This window comes from Besnoitia besnoiti, chromosome II (genome assembly GCF_002563875.1).
Source record: "Besnoitia besnoiti strain Bb-Ger1 chromosome II, whole genome shotgun sequence".
Lineage (NCBI taxonomy): Eukaryota > Apicomplexa > Conoidasida > Eucoccidiorida > Sarcocystidae > Besnoitia > Besnoitia besnoiti.
Window position 1 is genome coordinate 3,045,500 of NC_042357.1, and position 19,643 is coordinate 3,065,142.

A 19,643-nucleotide genomic window follows, 5' to 3' on the forward strand; every position below is an offset into this window, starting at 1 on the left:
TGGTGAGAAATGCAAATATACAGCTACCATACATGTTTACTCACATGCGTGCGATCAAAGAGTTGGATATGCACGTATCTGCAGATATATATATATATATAAGATACAGAGAAGCAGCACGAGATTCGATTTCAAATGCATATATATATATATATATATATATATATCTATTTGAATTCCTGTATGTACGGATACATATACCGACGTATGATTTCGCATGCCACCAGTCCGTCTCTGCGAGGGCATCGGTGGAAAGTCCCGGGCGCCGCAGCCTTTGAAATTTCGTCCTGGAACTCTGCAAAGTTTGTTTTCTCAGTGCAGCTAGAAGTCCGTCGGTCGCGCGTTGATGATCTCCAGGACGCGCCTTCCCACCTCGGAGTCCGCGTAGCCCTCCTCGATTTTTCTCTGCATTCAGAGAGAACCAGATAATCTTTTAATCAATTATTCCTTGACATAAAAGTTTCATATAATTTATTTGCTTAAGAAGAAACTCGACTGCGTGCGGTGTAAGCCCTTTCCTTCTGCGTGCGCCGGAATGAGGCGCAAGCGGCCCTTAGACAAGCGTCCTCCGCACGCGGCGACACGAGTTGCCTCGCCCCCCGCGCAGCCGAGAAGGTGATTCCTGTGGGTTTCCCTTCCACGACAGACACCTGCCTCAGTCATTCCGCGACGGCGAATTACATCCCCTCTCCGAGCCAGTCAGCGCAGACCAGTCCTTTCTCGTGAGCGGTTCGTCCCTGAGCGCTCGAAGGCAACTTTTTTGCCGCCTGACGCAAATAGGGCGTACTCATGGAGACATGAAATTCAGTTGCTTCTCTGCAAGCGACCTGCAACGCTTCTGCAGAGGATGGGGATCCACGTCGTATGCAGAAACATCCGAACCGAACCACGAAACCCTAAACGGCGGCTGCTGCAAGCTGGTGACTCGTTTCCGCGCCCTCTGTCTTTCGCGAGCTCCGTCTCGCAGCGCCCTGGCCTCAGAGCGGAGACTCCGCCCCCCGGAGTCAACGCCACCGCTTGCGGATTCGGGGTTTGGGCCCCTAAAATGCAAGATCTATGCGCGTGCCCGCGCTGCGATGCGTGCGGCTAAGGTGCTGCGCCGTCCTTCGAGCACGCTGACGAACCTGAATGCAGCAGAGCTTCTCGAAGTAGAAGTTTCGCTCGCCCAGGAGGTGTTCCCCATCTGCCAGGAACGCCCGATGTCTGTCCAGTCTGCACGCAAAGCACAACACACAGCCGCGGCGTCGACCAACATGGAAAAAACGCGACACAGAGGAGAAAAGACGAGCTGCGCAGCGCGATCCACACACGCAGCCTCGCGGCGGCGGGCGAGTCTATCGAGCGTGGCTGAGCTTCGCGTCTGCAGGCCAGGAGAAACCTGTTGAGGCGCTTCTTTTCGACCGCCTGCTCATCGCATCTGCAGCTCTCTGCATCTGCCTTTTTTGCTGTCCGCCAGTAGTCTACTGCTACAGGTTTTCTTCTTTTCCCACTGTTTCACGCATTTGGCGGCGCGCACTTTTGCACGATTTGCTCGCGCAGATCTTGGATGGCGTCCTGACACTCTGAGAGCGCAACGCGTTTCTTGGATTCACGCCTCTCGGCAGCGTGCACAGCCTGTTGGGCCTCCACTTCTCTCAGAAGCATTTCGCGCGCCGCTTCAGCCGAGGGCAGCCACAGACCGCCGGACTCGACTGCCTCCGTCTGCTCGCCGGAGCTTTCGCCGCCTCGCCCTCCCTCCTCTGCCTCTCGGCGAGCTCGAAATCCACGCTCGGCGCTTCGTGGAAAGCCCGCGCGCTCGGCCCTCCAGTCGCGTTCTCCGTAGGCCTCTGACGGTGCCTCGGCTGCGAGCTCCGTGGCCGCCCAGGGCTCGTCATCGGCGCGCTTCAGGCGAGACGCGACGGCGCGTGAGGCCTGCGTGCGCTGGGCACGCGGGTCCAGAGCGCTTTCGCCGCAGCTGCCGCCTTCCGGCTTGTTTCCGCCGCAGTCCACGCCCTCTCCGTCGTTGCCGACCCCGTCGATCTCCAGAGGCGCCACAGACGTCGGAGTGCGCGACGAATGCGGAAAAGACGGCGACCCGCTCCGGCGTGGGAACATTCTGCCGTCCCCCGCGTGATCACATAGGGGCGGCTGGAGCGGAAAGTGAGGCGTGTCGGCAGCCAGCGAGAGCGTCGAGAACCCGCGGCCTTCTTCAGAGGCGCCAGGAAAGTACGGCGTCGCGCCGTGCTGCCAGTCGCTTCCATCGTCAGGCTCTTCGAAGAACGTCGCTCGCTGTAAAACGTTTCTTCTCTCGCCGGTCTGCCAGCTGGACGCCCCGCGGCGCTCCGCTTGGTCTCCGCGCGGCACACGCACTGCCTGATACGTTTGCTCGCGAGCGAACGCCAGTGGCGGCGCTCCCGTCGCCCTCTCGTCTTCTGCGCATCTCGCCCTCACCGTCTCCTCAGGGGCGTCACTTTCTTGTTTTGCGCGCACCGGCAGTCTTCCACCGTCGTCGCCTCTTGTGCATGCGTCGCCTTCGCCTCTCCTTGGCTCTGGCTTTCCGTCGCCACGCTCTCCGCACGCGACTCCCCCCGTTCGCTGTTTTTCTTCCTCGAAAAGCCGTTGGTCTCCGCGGCACTTTGGCGTCCTTTCATCGTTCCGGTCGCAGTCTGTGTCGCGTGGAGGCCTTCCCCATCTTTCACTCGTCGCTCGCTCGGCGTCCGTTGCTCTCGAGTCTTGTCTCTCGCGGCTTGCCGTCCCTCCACGCGCCCTCGTTCTGGAGGAGCCTCCCTCTAACCGTCCTGCGTCGGACGCCCCGCGGCGGCGAGCTTCATCATACAGCGCCTGCAGCAGCAGCCGATGCGCGGCGCGTCTCTCTCGCAGCGCGAGCGCGTCCGCGGCGGCGTGCGCGCCGTTGTCCGCCACTAGAGAAGCAACGTCGACGTCTACGCGGAGACTGAGCTTCTCCGCGAGCACCTCGAGAAGCAGCGAGAAATTCTCTCGCTTCCCGGCGGCGCTCGCGCAGTTCAGCCGCAGGCGATGGAGCGGAAACGCTCCGGGGAGCAGGCCGTCGACCAGCAGCGCATAAGCCACGCCTGCAGAAAACAGAAAAACGGCCGCAACTGATGAAAGTGAACGAAGAGAGTTGTCCACCTCCTACAAAGACGACGGACCCAAAAGGCAGGAACGAGACGTGGATACTTTCACAGAAACCCGAGGAAGGAGGAAAAAGAGGCTGTAGCCTGTAGCCGCGACCCGGGATGCAGCGCTCGGGAGAAGGCAACGCCCCGAGACGGCCGCGAGCCCTTCGGCAATTCAGGGCGCACACGAGGACAGAGGCGAACACAGCTCTCAAGTGATTCGCGAAAACGGCAAAACGACACCGTGGGCGGGCTCGCTCCCCGAACCACGGTCGCCAGCAGGAGTAACCCAGGCGCGAAAGCGAAACATGCAAATATACCGGAGCAGGATAAGCAGACGGATGAGCACACGACAAAAAGACAAACGGTTTCGATGGCGGACTCAGTGCAAACTGACTCACCATCGTGGAGCTGCCGCGAATCGGTGTACGCTTCCCCGAGCGTTTCGTTAACCCACGAGATGAGCTTTTCGTCTTCTGGTGTCTGCATCTCCCTTGATCTTCACGTAGTCGTGAACCGTGACTGTCCGGAGAATCTCAACTTCACGAGAAAGACGAGCAAAGTCCGAAGAATTGGAAAAAATCACACGCTCCCAGATAGGGGCGAGGCTGTCGCTATCGCCCGCCTGCGGGGGTCAGGGGACGCGCAGGCGCGGCATGAAACTCGGGAAAAAAGCGACGACCAGGAGAGAAATAGGTAAAGCGAGAGGAAAGGGATGCATTTTCTCTCGTCTCTGGACGTTTTTGAAGATGGGCGAGGCGCAGGCGGGGCTCCGTGAGATGTAGGCGGCTTGCAGTCCCTCTGCTGAGACACCTGTGCGGCTGCTGCGGCGTAGACTCAGGTCAGCGAGGCACGAGGCGCGGATGAGAAAGAGAAGAGAACTCAGCAGGAGCCTTCTTTTCCCGAAACCTTCCTGCAGATGCGGAGCTCCGCCACAGTGGATCGCACAGAGTCGAAAGCCTGAAGCTGTGCCGAGCGGCCGTCGCCGCCGAAGAAATAGCGCCCGCGGACGACGCGCCTGGGCGGGAGGTACATGACCGCTCCCTCCTCCTTGCCGAAATGGCAGGATTTCCGCGCGCAAGCAGTCCAGCTGACGAAGCCTCACGCCTGAGTGTGGTGAATTTACTCCCCTCACCGCGTGTTGTTCACTCGAGTAAGCGAGACCGACGCATCAGACAGCTAGCTCGTCGACTTGGGGACACGTCGTCCGGCTACCGGCGTGTGTCTCTTGAGCGCGCTTTCAATGAGCACTTGGAGATGCACGCGAGAGAAAATGTAGCTTATTAACGCTGAGCTGTGCGGTATGTGTCTGGCGCGAGGGCTTTGAGAAGGAGTAAACGCGTCGATTGAGTCAGCCAAATCGCGGGGTTTCGTGAAATAACTGGAAAACCTCGATCGCGCAAGAGGTGCGCAGAGCGTGCTGCGGCAGACACATGCATGTGACTCCATCCATTCCGCCGAAACTCTGGGTCGAGCCTGCGCGTGCGCGTTGAAGACGACGATCTTTGTATTGATTCAGCACATTTTCCGCTGTTACCCCGTACGAATAGCGACGTAATAGTCGATGCATGGGCATGCGTGAGCGTTTCGTCACGCGCGCCGGACTCGCAAGCCCTGTCCATCTTTACGTGCGTGTCTGTCTCGGACGATTCGCACGCGATTCGTGAACTGAACTTGCTGTGGAGAAACCCGCAGCAGGTTAGAAGTCATCCAGAACCTGACCTCCTTTTGCCCGTTTTGCTTCGGGTCGCTGCGAAGGCGGAGGAGAAGAGAGCATGCGCAGCGCGGTCCTTAGTATCTCCCGTTCCTCTTTTGCTGTAGCATTTGCGAGCGAAAAGGCCAATTTGCGAGGCGTTTTGTCGTCCTCCGTCCGTCCGCGCCCTGCAGAGCTCGTCATTCTGTGTCGTTGCACTCTTTAAAGTGCTCCGAGCCTTTCGGCTCATCGTGCCAGTAAGCTGACAGAAGGCGGCGCGCCGGGGCGCCGCGTTGTCTTCTTTTCCGCTGTTTTCCCTTCGCGCTCCGATTCCGTCTCTCGCCGTCGACTGCCCTCTTCTTCCCCTTTCACGGCCGTTCCCACAGCGAAAAAACGCATAGTTGAGTGGGGCGGGCGCCTCCGCGAGTCTCCAACGGGTGATTAAAAACGTGCCTTCTCTCCGTCGGGCGCGCAGGCACGCAACTGCCTCTCTCCTCTCCGCTCGCCGCATCTCGCGACAGCTAAACCCGGCGGCAGAATCAGCGCAGAGGAGAATCTCGTGGGATAAGCTGGACTGAGAGAAATCCACCTTTTAGACCTGAAGGGTGTGCCGCCGCCAAGGCTCGCCTCAGGGAGTCTCTCCTTCGCCTCTTTTAAAGGCCCAGCCGAGAGTGTCTCGCGACCTGTTTCGCTTTCCTGCGAAGTCGAAAACGGCACCTAAACCGTAGAATAAGGTGCGAATGGAGACAACACTCCTGTGACGTGGCTCGAATGTCTTCGCGACACCAGGTTTTCGAGACTCCTTCCCCCTCTCCTCAGCGAGCTGCTAGATGACTCCGTGTCTTCGCGCGTTTTTTCTGAATCCCTCTTCAATTTTGTTCCAGTCCGACGCGGACCTAGGCGCAAGCCTTTTGTATTTTGACAACTACAGTCAGGTATTCAGCGCTTGCCCTACTAAGTGGGATGTGTAAGGCGACGACGTGCTTCCGGCGTGTGATTCCCCGAGTTTTTTCGACTAGGCGGCATTCTTGTCTCTAACCCTCCGCTGGCTCTAGGAGGTGTCCCTTTTCTCTCACTGTATCTCCGCGAGACTGCGCCGATTCACCCGCCCGGACAACGCCTACGAAAGTCGTCCAAGTGTCTCACCCGCGCCTGTTGGATGTCTGGACGCGCTCATGCCTCTGTATATGCTTGTCTATATGCGAATCGATCGCCTGTTTGCGCGTGCGTGTGTGTGTGAGTCTCTGGCGTACCGGCTGTTTCGGTGTCGCGTTGCATTCTCTCGAAATGGAGGGCGTGGTGCCGTTTGCGGCCGCGTCGGCTTTCGAGCCTGGTGAAGAGTCTGTTTCGAACTACTTTTCGCTCCGCGCCTTCACAACTGCTTCATACCGTGACGAGCCGGAGGCGGCACCTGCGTCGGAGCCTGCCGCGGCATCGCCGCCTCGTCGGGAGGCGTCGGAAGAGTCGCCGGATTCCGCGGGGGAGGGCAAGAAGGACTCTCAGGCGCGCAAGATGTCTGCTCAATCCCTGGCAGCCTTCTTCTCGTTGCCAGACATGCCGGCGCTCTCGCCGTCCTGTTTGATTCCTGCGCTGACCTCCCTGGGACTCCTGGGGGGCTCGGCGGCGGCGGCGGACAGCGACGGCAGTCCGCGCGTCGCGTCGGCGTCGCCTGAGAGCGGCTGCGCGGCGGTGCCAGCCGGCCGTCGCTCGCTGCTACTCCACGGCCTCGTGGAGAACTCCGTCGCGGCGTTCCTGGGCCGCGATGAACTCGAACAGGACGTGCCGCCGCACGCGCCACCGCACGCGCCGCCGCCAGTCTGTCTGGTTGTCTGCGTCCACGGCCTCGGCGGCATCGGCTCGGACTTCAAGTTCACGGCTCAGGTCCTCAACAGACGCGCTCCCCACATCAAAGTCCTCGTCTCCAGCTCAAACACCGGAAAAACTTTTGACGGCGTCGAGCGCGGCGGCGCCAGACTCGCAGAGGAGGTATCCATACACATGCTTTCGTGCATCAGTCTTTTATGTAGGAGGGGGGGGTGTGTGGGCGCGAGGCTGCGAGAGGGGGTTTAGGGTTGAAGACACACCATGCAGCGCGGTAAAGAAACATTTTCGTGCAAGCCGGCTGAAAAGGAGAAGAGAAGAATCCGTGGATACCTTTCTACTCGTCTAGGTGCGAATTTTTCGTGGTCAGGCGGGGGGCATGGAAGGTCCGAGCGAGCAGCTCTGCCTCGGTTGTGCGAGCTTCGCCGCAGGGCCCGCGGGTGGGCGATAGACAGTAGCGATTCTTCGAAGGTGAACTTGAGTTATAGTGTTTTTGCTCTTTCGAAACTCCTTTGTGCGGCAGGTCAGACAAGAGATCGCGCGGTACCCCTCGCTCCGCTACATCTCTCTCATCGGCTTTTCTCTCGGCGGTCTTTACATGAGGTGAGACACCAACGCGGCAGACACGGCATGAGTCCCTGGACTGCAAAACTGAAACCGAGGCGCGCAAACATGGCTGTAGAACGACGTGTGTCACACAGCCATACATATATATATATATATATATGCATGGTGAAATGCTTCTATCTCTGTGCCTCGGAGCTCTCGTCCATACATAGTAGCCGGCGCACACCTATGTGAGCTGTCAGAGTCCAGTCTCCGCTGCTCACATGCTCGGTTTGCTTTGTGCCTCAGCGTTTGTGTCCTGCTGGGACGCGCCGGGGGCTCCAGACCCACGTCGAGAGATTGGTTGCCAATGGGCATGAAGGGAGACATCTCGCCTTCTGTGCACTGACTTTTCAACAGGTTTTGCTTCCGCCGTCGCGGCCGGTGGGGCGGAACTGCTTTTATTTTGGCGTCGGTTTCCGTCTGTGTCTATGTAGGTACGCTGTGCGGCTCCTGTACTCGCCGGCGACGGGGTCTGCGCCTCCGACCGTCGGCGGCCTGCGTCCCTTGTGCGTGGGGACTGTTGCGTCTCCGCACCTCGGCGTGCGTCGCTTCAGCTACCTGCCGCTACCTGACGCCCTCGTGCGTCCGTTGGTGTCCTCCTATTTCCGCATCACGTCGCACTTTCGCGCGAAAAACCAAATTTCGGCGCCCTCCTCGCCTTTCTCGAGGCGCTCGACGCCGTCGTCGTCCTCCTCGTTCGCCCGCGGCGACAGCATCTCGAGCGAAGAGGCGGAGGTCGCGCGGCAGACGCGTCTGTTCTGTGAGCAGGCATTCCTCGAGGCGCGTGAGAAAGAGCGAGACGCGGGCGAGCGAACGACGGCCGCCGATACCACGGAGGTCGCGACCGCGACGTCGGCGAGAAGCGACGAGGGGGAGGGAGAGAGACGCGCAGAGGAGAAGGAGGATGCGAGCGATCTGCGGAGGGAGCCGAGCAACGAAGAGACTGAAATCTTCCAGGAGGTGGAGGCCCTTGAGGAGGACGCCGCTGGCAAGGGCCTGGGACGTCTGACGGAGGGCGACGCGAAGCATGAGCCAGCCGGGTCGGAGGGGGGATTCGACTGGGGTCGTCTCTCGCAGCTCCACGAGAGTCGCACGCTCGCCGACCTGATGCTCTTCTCCGAACGCGAATACCAGCGCGAGTTGAACGAAATCGAGAAAAACATGAAAAACGGCAAACCGCTCGCCTGGCTGTGGTCGCGGAGCGCAGCGGGAGCGGAGGACAAAGGTCACGACGGAGACAAAGGAGACACGCGAGACGCCGACGGCGCGTCAGAAGGCGAAGTGCCGCAGGAAGATGACGAGCCTCTCCTCGTGCAAATGTCCAAAGGCGTCTTTGTCGATTCTCTCAAGGTCTTCACCCACAGGCGACTCTACGCGAATGCCAGGTAATAACCTTTCGTGCCAACCTCTGCAGAGATGCCGCCAGCACATATGGATATGCGTGTATTTATGTGTAGATATGGATCAAGCGATGCATGTATGTGCGTAAGTGTGTATGTTGGCGTGTATGTTATTCAGATACGTAGGAGCCTATTTGTTTGTGAGGTACTCACCTCACCGGTTTTTGAGTTTTTGCCTGATGTTTCGGTTTTCTCTCCGTCGGATGTGTCTGTCGCTGCCGCAAGGGAGTTGACAAGGTAGGGTTGTTTTGTGTAGCTGTTCATGTTTCCTTCACACGACATGTGTTTTTTGTTTCCTTCTCTCTAGAGGAGATGTTCTTGTTCCTCTGGGCACCGCGGCGATCGACCCTTCGCTGCCGTCGAACCCTGAGCTGCAGCGGATTCTCCAACAAACGCGGCGAAGCATGATCGTCGGCGCAGGCCGCGTGGTCATGGTACGAAATAACTCTCAGGTGTCTGCTTATTTCGTCGTCGCAATCCGAAATTTGGGACTGAGTCCACAGCACCATATACATATTTACATATATATATATATATATATATATATTGTAGTAGATGTATGACGGTACAGAGACGATACTGCCTCCATCTTACGGCATTCTGTATACGGATCGTGGCTCTCAAGCGACGTTCTGAGAGTCCGTGGATATCATGAAGGGATTCTCACTGATTTTCCAACGCCTGAGGCGCCCATGTGTATATGTACATATTCATACGTGTATGTAAACGAAACTCGTGTATCTAGAGGGAGGAGTAGGGTGATGCGTTGGCGTGTCAACATGTCGTTGCTTTTGCGTCCTCTCTTTGTTTTTTTCTCCCTCTCGGTGCTCACAGTGTCGGCAGTCTCTTTCTGTTTCTTTTTTTCAGGTTAGTCACCCGGGGACACCCCCCAGGTTCGTCTCGCCGTCGGCGACGTGCGAGGAGGCGTGGTCGTCTGCTGCGTTGTACAACTCGGACGTCTCGCGCCCGGTGTTCCTTTCTCAGCAGTCTACGCGCTACCTCTCGTGTGCAGGAAGCCCGCTGATGCGCCCAGGTAGTTCACTGTCGCTCTCCGCCTCTGCGCCGCACCTAGCGCTCTCTTCCTCCTGCTCGCCCGCCTCGTCGCGCGCGTCTTCGCGGTGCGCGTCACCTCGTCACAACCTCCTGTCTCCGCGGCAGGCGGGCACTTTAAACGGTCGCGAGGCCCAGAGGGAAGAGGGGGACGGCGCATGCGAGGAGGAGGCGTTTGCGGACTGTGTCGCAGAGGAGGCGCTGACGGCGTCGGCCGACGCGGGCGCGGATCTCTCGCACTCGAGGTCTTCGGGCTCGTTTTCCTCCGCGTCTTCGCTCTTCGCCTCCTTCAGACAGGGCTCCAGCGCGGCCGCCCTCAACTGGCGCGAATGGCTGAAGCTGAACACGCACGGGGAAACGGAAGACGAGATGGCGACTCGCCTCAACGAAGTGCAGTGGACCAAAGTGATCGTAGACTTCCCCACCTTTGTCCCCGTCGCCCACGACAGCATCAACGCTAGCGGGTGAGAAACCGAGGCAGGCGCAGGAACACCCCCCCGCGGACATCTACATGTATATAAACAAATGTAAAAGAAGAGACACTGGCCACAGATGCGGGGAAGTTAGAGAAGAGCGAGACGGCGGTGGTTTCTTGCGGCGAAAGTCCACAGATGGTCGAAAAGTCGTCGTATCGTCCACGTGGAATTCTGTCGCCTCGAAGCACAGCCACACCACCAGGATATATATCTATATTCCGCATCTATATATCCTATTTCGTCTGTGGGTAAATATAGTACGTCGGTGGTGAGTCCCAGGCCGACAGTGAGAGAAGGAAAATCCGAGGATTTCAAAACGAAATGAACAATGTGTGGTGTTTCGGGTGCATCAATATATCTGTTCGCGCAGAAGACAAAAGCGTGTGCCGTCTGATGGGCCCGCGATCCCCCGTTGGGACTCGGGAGAGATTTTTTGGGGCAGGCAATGGAGCGCGCTGTATCCGTTGTTTTACGGGGCGTTTCCGGTCCTGGCCGTCTCGCCACCGTTCCCGCGTCGAGGGCGTTTCTAATGTTCGTTCCACTTCGCGTTGCCTGCGTTATGTGTCTGTCTCGCAGGAAAAGTCGATTTCGAACATGGGTCACTGCGGGAGGTCGCCCGATTGTGGAGCAACTCGTCGACTGGCTGGTGTCCTCACTAGACGACGCGCTCGCGGCAGACCGCCTCAAAGAAGGCGAGCCAATCGCATCGCGAAGAGAATTTTAAAAGAGAAATGGCTCTCTGCTGCTCACAGTCACCCTGTCTTTGTCGCTCGCAGGCGTGAGACCGGCATGAAAAAAACAGATGTGCGTTCGCGAATGCACATGTTTGTCTGTAGATCGTTTCTGTATGCGTGTGCGTAGCTTTGTTGCCATTCTGCGTCAGTGATATTTTTTAGCGTGGCAAGGACACAGGATCGAAACAGAGAGAGTGGGAGCGAGCTGGAACGCACAGACGCATAGTAACCTGTTGCGGAACCTCCCTCTCGTGTTTTTTGCAAAGCGTCCTTTTTTCGAGGCAACAAGGGGGAGAGGAGTTGCACGGGGCCTCTCAAATCAGAGTGGAAAGAAGCGGTTGGAAGAGGCAGAAAACCAAACGTCAGCCGCATTCGTGTCTTTGCAGCAACCTTGTTCCTAGTGCGCGGCGACGGAGCTGCGCCTGAATCTGTTAAGTAGCTGCCGACGTTGCTGGAAGCGAGACTTTTTCCATGTCGCTGGATAAAGACCCCGCGTCGGCGTGGCGAACCGCGGTTTGCCCCGATCCGGAGATCCTCGAGTTCTGCGTTGCACGATTTTTTGTTGTGCGTCGCTGAAAAACCAAACTGACACGCCTACCAGAGTGTTCGGGTGCTGTTGTTTGATAGTTCATTCACTGCGAATCGATTCGGCGGTGGGGCGCGAGCGCATGGAGGGCAAGATGTGAGTGTGTCCATCCGAGAACAGTGATAAAAAAGTGAACAGTGTTGCCTTCGTGTGGGAGCCGGTTCTCACATAAATTGTATTTTTCCAGAACAAAAAAGCAGGACACAGTGCCCACGGCCGCGCAAGCGTATGGCGTCGCGCGTGGGGCAAGACACCGGAACGCAGCAAAATAATCGAATCGAAGAAACGGACTTCTGCCGGAGGGCCGCAAGTAACCCATCTGCAGAATTCTTGTCGTTCGACTGGGCTTCTGGAAATACGGCGTGGCAGAGCATCGGGTGCCGTTCTACACGCATCTTTTTCGTGTTTAAAGTCAAGTTCCGCCGGGGAGGTGTGGTAGCCGCATGGTAACTTTGACAGCCACGCAATACACGGGATACCGGTTGTTCACTCTTGTGTGTATCCTTTGCGAAGGCGCGCCTTGGGCGTCATTCGCATTTGTTCATATGAGAAGGTTTGGGAACTCTTCGGGGGAAGGCAGCATTCATCTACTGGGGTAGCAGGGCGGATCCGTCTATCGGGCGATTAGGACATGGTCCAATACACGATGTCGATTCGCACAGTGTACACGTCGAGCTTCAGACTTTTAACGCCTCACGCTGGCTTTTCTTGCTGTAGAAGTTATCCGCGCTACCGCCCTGTCATGGTGCTGACAGCATATTCCTTGCGGCCGGCACTTTCCGGCGCAGACTGCCGACACACTCCCCTAAGCGCTATGTAGTTCTCACCTGCACCACTGCAATCAGAACACAAGAAACGGGGAGAAACCGCGTTGCACAGCACCTCGCGTGGTGTCATAGGGGTCTGAGGGACGGGCAAGCAGATCCTGAGAGCAAACGATTGCCGTTATTGTTGGCTGGGCTTTACTGCATAGGAGCATGCGTTCCCATGGTCACTGGCGCGGCAGAGCAGCTCCGATAGTCTTGTCGAGGACAGTCTTATTTTACATGGTTAATACGCCGGAAGGGCGCCGTGCCTTGAGGGCAGATCTTCGACAGTCGCTGAGCTCGCAACTTGTACTTTTGCAGAGCTATTGTGGTGTTCTCAAGATTTCGCTTGGCTGTGGCGTAAGGTGGAATACACCTGCGAGGGGCGCGGCACACTCCTGATTCCCGTGACACTCCCCATGGTAGTACACATACGAGGGCAGCAGTGGCTATAGCAAGGAGATATTAGACTAAGCCATACATCCACGCAGTAAAGTAACTGTAGCTGGAGTTACACGTTCCTCGAGGCATGTGAGTTACGATACCGATGAAGACGAAGAAGGCAGCTGCAGAACGTTCTCACGACGCTGAAGACGGTTGGCATCATGCTAAAAGGCTTTGCCTGTGTGTGGATAACAGGAAGCGATTGCTCCGTACCAGAGGTGATCTGTTTGGCGAAATGTGTGCTTCGCACCACGCTGTGCCACGAGGTCGCTCGTCACCGAACGCCGAGAGGACTGACATTAACACAAACGTGAGGATCCACATGTGCCCGTCGTAGGGGCTTCGATGTCTGCCAGTGATCATCGGGTGAAACTCCCGCCGTGATTCTGCGGGGAAGCGAGGCAGGTTATGCGGTCGGTACGCACGTTACCACTCCTGACCCACCTTTAGTTCCGTTTGGGCAGTCTTGCAGTGTCGCTGGTGATTCGCGTTTGTTCGTGAACGCCAAGAGTTCTAAACAAACACCGTGTGTGAGGCACGGCAGAGCTTGGGTCTACGTCCATGTGCATCGCTGAGAACTAGTTCGGTGTGTACGGTGGTCGAATCGTGAAAGCGGAATGCAGTACTCGACGGCTCGGCTTAAGAGACATAGCAAGGGACGGACCTCCCACGTGAACTTTGGGGCTTTTTCATTCGATGGAAGTGCAAAACACGGAGGTATATACGTGTAGAAGGGGATAACGAGAGAAACGAACAGAGATTTGCAAGAGACACGAGCTCGTGCCGTGCCCCATCCGGCAACCTGTTGGATTCAGCTGCGTGAGGTCTACGCGACAGACACCACACAGTATGCCCCCTGGCATCCTAGCGAAGAACAGTCTCCCCCGATGTGAAATGAGTTAGTCAGGTCGTTATAAATACGTGCCCGATACTGTTACTTTCTGTGCGTTGACTTTTGCCGCATCCCCGCCACGTCTCGTTCAATACGGTTGGATCGTGGATGCGGAAAGGCTCCGCATACAAGACGGCGCTCCAAATTGGCCTCTCAAAGCATCTGCTATCCTTTTTTGTCATCCTTCCTTTTCACTTTCAACGTAGTCGTCATCATCTGGGAAAAATACATGCTCACGCGGCGCCGCAAGACCACATCACACAGTTGTCGTGCATGCCGACGAGTCCTCGACGCAGAGGAGGTCTGGGCCGTCCAGGGTGCAGCAGCGCGTCCAGTCTCCTGTTTTCTAGTTCAGCGTGCAGCTCTGGTATCCGTTTCCGCAAAGCCGCTTTCACTTCCCCGATTTTCCCGCTTGACATTCCATTCGGTTTCTCTTCCGTTCCATGAGCGTATATCCGGTTTTCACTGCCACCCGGGAAAATTCGTCGCCTGAGTGACACACGCCCGCCACTCTCACCGTCGCGCCAACTCTGGTTCCGTTCTGCGGTGTGCGCAATGTTTCTCCGAAGAAAATTGGTTGCGTCTGACTGAAAATTCCGCGTGGAAGGCCAGACGACCTTGCTGCAGTTCATTTCCCGTGCTACCACAATTTGGATCTTTTTTCTGTGGATGAGAGGTCTGTCGCTACAGTGGAGCAGAGTGTTCATGGACCAGGTTACTGCGCCGCCGACTTCTCCAAAGTAGTCGTCTTTCTCCCAGTTTTGCTGATCTCCCGGCCTCTCTTCATTGTCTTCTTGCTTTATCGACGATTTTCTTTCTGCGCTGACCACAGTTATCAGCCTTACTTGCGCTTCCCCCCGTACCAGTCGTAGGATTCGCCTCCAACCCCTGATTGTCTCGCTTCTGCCCAACTCGTACGAGCTTGGTCTCTTCTTGTTGTTGGATATTTTCGCGTTGCTGCTGGCATCGTTCTCAAAACTTAGTGTCTTGCTTTAGTTCGCCGTGTCTGTGCTGAGCAAAATGGAGTCTGCAATTCGTGAACGTGTCGAGCACTGGTTCTCGAAGCGCGGAGGAGAGGGCGAGGAGGCAAGCGGCGACTCGTCCGCTCCTTCCGGAACAGACGAAGAAATGCTCAAGGCTGCAGGAGAAGAAATGGTTGAGCTCATTCTGGACGGCCGCCAGTTCAAGTCCGTTAGTGAAGAAGCGGCTAAGCTCCTCGAGAAATTGACGGTTCTCGGCAAGTTGACGTGCAATCAAACCGGTCTCCACTCCGTCGAAGGCTTTCCGGTCATGCCCAGTGTCAAAACACTGGAGCTCACGGACAACCACATCTCCGCAGGACTGGAGGCTCTGGTCAAGTCTTTCCCTAACCTCAAAAGACTCCAGTTGGGCGGAAACTACTTCCGAACGTATGAGGTCCTCGAGCCCCTGGTAAGCGTGCAGTGTCATTGGTCTTGCCTTCCGCCGGCTGGTCTTTCCTGGGGAAAAATTAAAGAGAAAGGAAAGGACAATACGTGCCAACTCCGGACTGTAGAAGGCAGTGCAGGGAGGTTAGCGCCAGCGCGCGACGAGCGTGAAACCGTCGGAGAGATATGGTCTTTGTGTCTTTTAGGGCACCGAACGAAGCTGCACGTTCGTTTGGGCTTTTGGGAGTCTGGGGGTCGCCCTGGCGGCGCGGACTACGCATACAAAGATGCTGTCAATCCGCGTCTTCCGTGAAACGCAGGATTCCTTGACGACGGCGGGTCTCGGGAGACTCAGCACCCAGCATGCCACGGGCATCGCTGACGTGTAGTTCGTTATCGTCTCCGCTGTCTCGCATTCCGACTCAACAGGGAAGGGCAGGTGCTCTGTGGTGTCTGCGAGGCTGCGAATCCCGCCACCCTCGCATCCGTGTAGGCGTCTGTTTTCATTGCCCGTGCGTGTTTTATTTCGTTCTGTGCTCAGAAAGGCTTGGAGAACCTCGAGCACCTGGGCCTCGACATGAGTCCAATCAGCACCTCCAGCGACTATCGTCACAAGGTTTTTGAATTGTTCCCGCGCCTACTCGTCCTCGACTCGACAGACAAGGAAGGCAAAGAGGTTGAGGCTGCGGATTCGGACGACGAAGACGAGGAGGAATGTAAGCAGGCGCTCTGCTTCACGTGTCCTAGAGCGATATGCGGCGAGCAGCACAGGGGTAGTTGTGCCCACTTCCGTGCCCGCTTTGCGTCTTTGCTGTCTATAAGCAGCCGCTCTGCAAATGCTCGTGTGCGTATAGATGATTACGCGTGATTATGTACATATATATATATATATATATATATATATATATATGTATGAAGCCAGTCTCTAGTTATATATATATATATATATATATATATATATATATATAAATGTGTATGTGTGTGAACGCTCACACGCGCCGGCGGCGCCGAGTAGAATCAAGCAACGCAGATGGCGTAGCGTTGCTGTGGGGTTTTGCTTGCAGACGAAGACGATGAGGAAGCGGACACGACCTTGAAGGACTTTTATGAGAAGGACCTGGAAGAGGACGACGATGAAGACGAAGACGACTTCAATCCCGAGGGCGAGGAAGAAGAGGACGAAGACTTCGATGAAGGTACGCTCGCTGGGCGTGTGTGGCTGTGGCAGACCATCAGCTCTTCATGCATTGTCATACATGTGGCGCATGGCTCTCCGCCTAGGCGTCTATCACGTCGGCGCGAGAAAATCCTTTACAGGCGAGGGTTTTGCGCGGCAGTCCTGCGCCGCGTGTGTCGCGTCATGAAGCGAAAGTCGTGTTTTTTGTTTGCGTTTCAGAAGAGGAGGAGGACGGCGAAGAGGGCCCGGCGGGTGAAGACGGAGAAGGCGCAGAGGGTGAAGTGGACATGAAGAAGAGGCAAAACGAAGCGGATGATAGCGAGGCGAACTCAGCGAAGCAGCCGCGATTGAACTAGGGCCTTTCTTTCTGGAAGGAGACACTCTGGACGACAAAACTGGAGAAGCGACGAGAGTGATGGAGAGGATAGGGCGGCACCGTGGAGAGCGGAAGAGGAGGGGATTCGAACGAACAGTTTCTTCAGAGAGAAGCTGAGAGGGACATGCACGAAAGGACAGCACAACTGACGAGACTACGTCGACAGAGGCTTTGGGAGGAGGCGGAGGTGTGAGAATGAAGGTGATAGGTATCGAGACGTGAAGATTCGCGGCGTTTGTCGGGAGGGATTTGCCTGTTGTGCCGAGTGTAAGGTATGACTTGTGAGCTGGGAGAGGATGATCGGAGCCCTCGCTGGTGCAGGGTCCGTGGATGTTCGGCTTCAGTTTTTGTTTGTTGCATGCATGCATGTAGACGCGCCTTCCTTTGTCTCCAGAGTCTCTCTGCCCTCTCCGCCGCCGCCGTCGCTGGGACTTCTCTCCTCCCGTGCGTCTGTGCGTAATTTGGTCTCAAGCCCTCGTCGTTTCTGCAACGAGGTGTGCGGCTTGGGGTGCCGGTGTAGGGTGCTGTGAGGAAGAGTGCGGGGAGTGAGAGATGCAGGCGGGCTTTGTCTTGCTTCAGGCGTGTCTCTGCTGCCGAAAAGCGAATACCGGACCCGCCTCGCGCCTTCGCTCTGTCACTCCTCAAGCTGTTTCTTTTTGTTTGAGTGGGATATTGCTCGTTTGTGTCTTGACCGTGTCTCTCCCTCGCTGTGTGCATCGCGTTTTCCTGCGGGGGACTCATTGTTTCCTTCTCTTCGCGTGTGCATCTGTCGAGAGAAACAACCGCTGTTCATATACGTGCGCGCTCGTGCTCTCGCGGCCGTCGCTCGGGGGAAGGACTGCCTAATTCCGGAGAGTTCTCTTTTTTAAAAAAGTATTATTACACCACGCATGCGGATGTCGGTACACAGTCAACGCGTTAGCCTTGGATTTTCCGTACACACGCTGACCCGGTCGTATGTACCTATCGGCATCGTTCCTCGCTCCTCTGGAAATGACGCAGAACGCTTTGGCGCTTCATACCCCAGACAAATGTACTTGGTTTAACACGACAGCATAGAAGGTCTCGCTAGATTACTTTCAGAGTTTACAGTGGATCATGTTAACTAGTATTCAAAATACCATGGGAGCGCAGATAATCTACTATGTAACTCCGTTCATGGTGATCGAAAGAGCTTCACTCGGCGTACATCCAGTCGGTCAGCTTTTTTTGGGGAACAGCTCCTCGCCACGAAGCAAAGCTCCACGAAGCATGGAGCGCTCAAGGCGCATGCCGTGTTCTGCCTGCCTTGTGCGATGACGGCGGCTTCCAAAATGCAGAGGCACGCTCACTGCGGTTGCTTGTCGGCATTCGCTCTCCACTGTTGGAGAGTTTCTCGCGGGTAGCACGACGAGCGAGTCTGTCATTTGCGAATCGCTGCTGCCTCTACGGTGAGCGCGAGTCCACACTTCGGGCAGTTGAAAACAACATCAGCAGCGGTGGAAACACGCGCGCCGCGCGCTTTGTGGGCGCTCTGAATGAAACGCAACCGATTAAAGGGATCGGAACGGAGTGCTAACTTCCTTTCAGAGCTGCGTACCGGCACACGGGCGCAACAACTTTATCCTACGGCGCGTATGTACATTAAAACATGGATGCTTTCCCTCATTTCCTCGACTAAGCACCATCCTTCGTCGACGCAGGCCTCACTTCAGCCTCCCAGGGGGCTCGAACCCCTGACCACCAGCTTAAAAGGCTGGCGCTCTACCGACTGAGCTAGAAGGGCTGTCGTCTCGTCGCCGCCTAGCGAGAAAGCAATTTCGCAGGTGAAATGCTCTGACCTGCAAAGAATGTAGGAGCTTCCCGAGAAGAGAGCTTTCCTCTCCGGAGTCGCAAACAGCCCATCAGCCGGAAGCAGTCTCCGTCGAAAACGTAACCACACGCACTCAATATTCAGTATATGTGTATGTAAGCATAAAATTTCAACCGCCGTGAGGCACTGTGTAGGCAAGCTCGTTGCTGTGTGGGCCGCGCTGATAACTGCCCCTTTTGAGCTGCATGCGGAGGTTAGAATGTGGCAATCATGGTAATGCCCGTAACGACAAATTGTGAAACAAGGCTTGTTGTGCCTCCTGATGCTCGCGCTCTTCGCTTCACTATCGGTCCGGAGGACCAGTTGCTGATTTTACATTTGTTATCCTGCCCGCGCTTGGTCACTGCCAGCTTCGAGGGCTGTTCGAGCGGGGACCCCCGCAGTTATTATACCTCACTGCACATCACCCGTGGCTGGCGTCGCTTGCGATCCTGTAGGCGCGCTTTCGAGTGGTCCCAGTACAGCGACGGGCTTTCATTCTTGTCCCGCAGATGCAAGGACGGCCTCTCTAGCTCAGTCGGTAGAGCGCCAGCCTTTTAAGCTGGTGGTCAGGGGTTCGAGCCCCCTGGGGGGCTTTCCGAGGTAGCCAAGGACTTGGTTTCACTGTTTATTTACCCAAGGGCAATTTCATAAGTAGTCCTCGGAACGCATTCGGACATCGCCTGCACCTTGCGTTACCGCACGGTACAGGTGCGTGGAAAACACGCGAGGTATGGGGTCTCTCTCCCGGTTGGCGAGCCGCAGTGTGCCCGCGGAGACGGTCCGCTGATATGGTGATATGCAACGCTTCTTGTGGGAAACACATGACGATGCGTAGGGCTGCAAGACAGTCTTCGTTTTCGAAATACGCGCTTTCCGTCCTCACTGCCCGTGGACGCAGGACGAGTACTTCGTCCATGTCTCGCTATTGCGCAAACAGCGCTTTCCTGCTGGGCAGCTGGGGCTCCACCAACTGTTTTACTGAGCGAAAATGCGGGCGACGTTCGATTTCCCGAAACATGACGACCACGGGGCACATAATACTGAGGCCGCTGGCTTGCTGCTCACGCTCAGAAGTGTGTTAGTTGTTCATCAACGAACGTCGTACTGTAAAGTACTTTTTTCGATGGTGTCTCAAAGTGGACTAAAATACATCGCAGCTCCGTCGAGACGACGATACGCAGACGGGCGAGTGCCCCTAAAGGTGGGTGTTGCATGTGATGTTC

The 19,643-nt window shown here is 56.5% G+C and overlaps 3 protein-coding genes and 2 non-coding genes across 5 annotated transcripts; 3 read left to right on the forward strand and 2 right to left on the reverse strand.

Annotated features, from left to right (window-relative positions):
* Positions 1-321: 321 nt before the first annotated feature.
* Positions 322-3,605, reverse strand: BESB_037770 (uncharacterized protein; the record flags this gene model as incomplete). The annotated part of the gene is made up of 4 exons (XM_029362363.1): positions 322-405; positions 1,125-1,212; positions 1,517-3,071; positions 3,518-3,605. The coding sequence occupies 4 exons, from the start codon at positions 3,603-3,605 to the stop codon at positions 322-324; spliced, it is 1,815 nt and encodes a 604-aa protein (XP_029221328.1).
* A 2,491-nt stretch (positions 3,606-6,096) lies between these two features.
* BESB_037780 (serine esterase (DUF676) protein) lies at positions 6,097-10,889 on the forward strand (the record flags this gene model as incomplete). Its single annotated transcript, XM_029362364.1, has 6 exons — positions 6,097-6,795; positions 7,154-7,233; positions 7,674-8,624; positions 8,947-9,073; positions 9,507-10,153; positions 10,742-10,889. The coding sequence occupies 6 exons, from the start codon at positions 6,097-6,099 to the stop codon at positions 10,887-10,889; spliced, it is 2,652 nt and encodes an 883-aa protein (XP_029221329.1).
* Positions 10,890-14,647: 3,758 nt separating this feature from the next.
* On the forward strand, positions 14,648-16,566 carry BESB_037790 (putative lanp; the record flags this gene model as incomplete). The annotated part of the gene is made up of 4 exons (XM_029362365.1): positions 14,648-15,058; positions 15,575-15,749; positions 16,098-16,229; positions 16,430-16,566. 4 exons carry the CDS (start codon positions 14,648-14,650, stop codon positions 16,564-16,566), a joined length of 855 nt encoding a protein of 284 aa, XP_029221330.1.
* A 1,712-nt stretch (positions 16,567-18,278) lies between these two features.
* On the reverse strand, positions 18,279-18,351 carry BESB_041420. Its single transcript has one exon. It is a non-coding gene; the product is annotated as a tRNA-Lys (tRNA).
* Positions 18,352-18,940: 589 nt separating this feature from the next.
* Positions 18,941-19,013, forward strand: BESB_041390. Its single transcript has one exon. It is a non-coding gene; the product is annotated as a tRNA-Lys (tRNA).
* Positions 19,014-19,643: the final 630 nt, after the last annotated feature.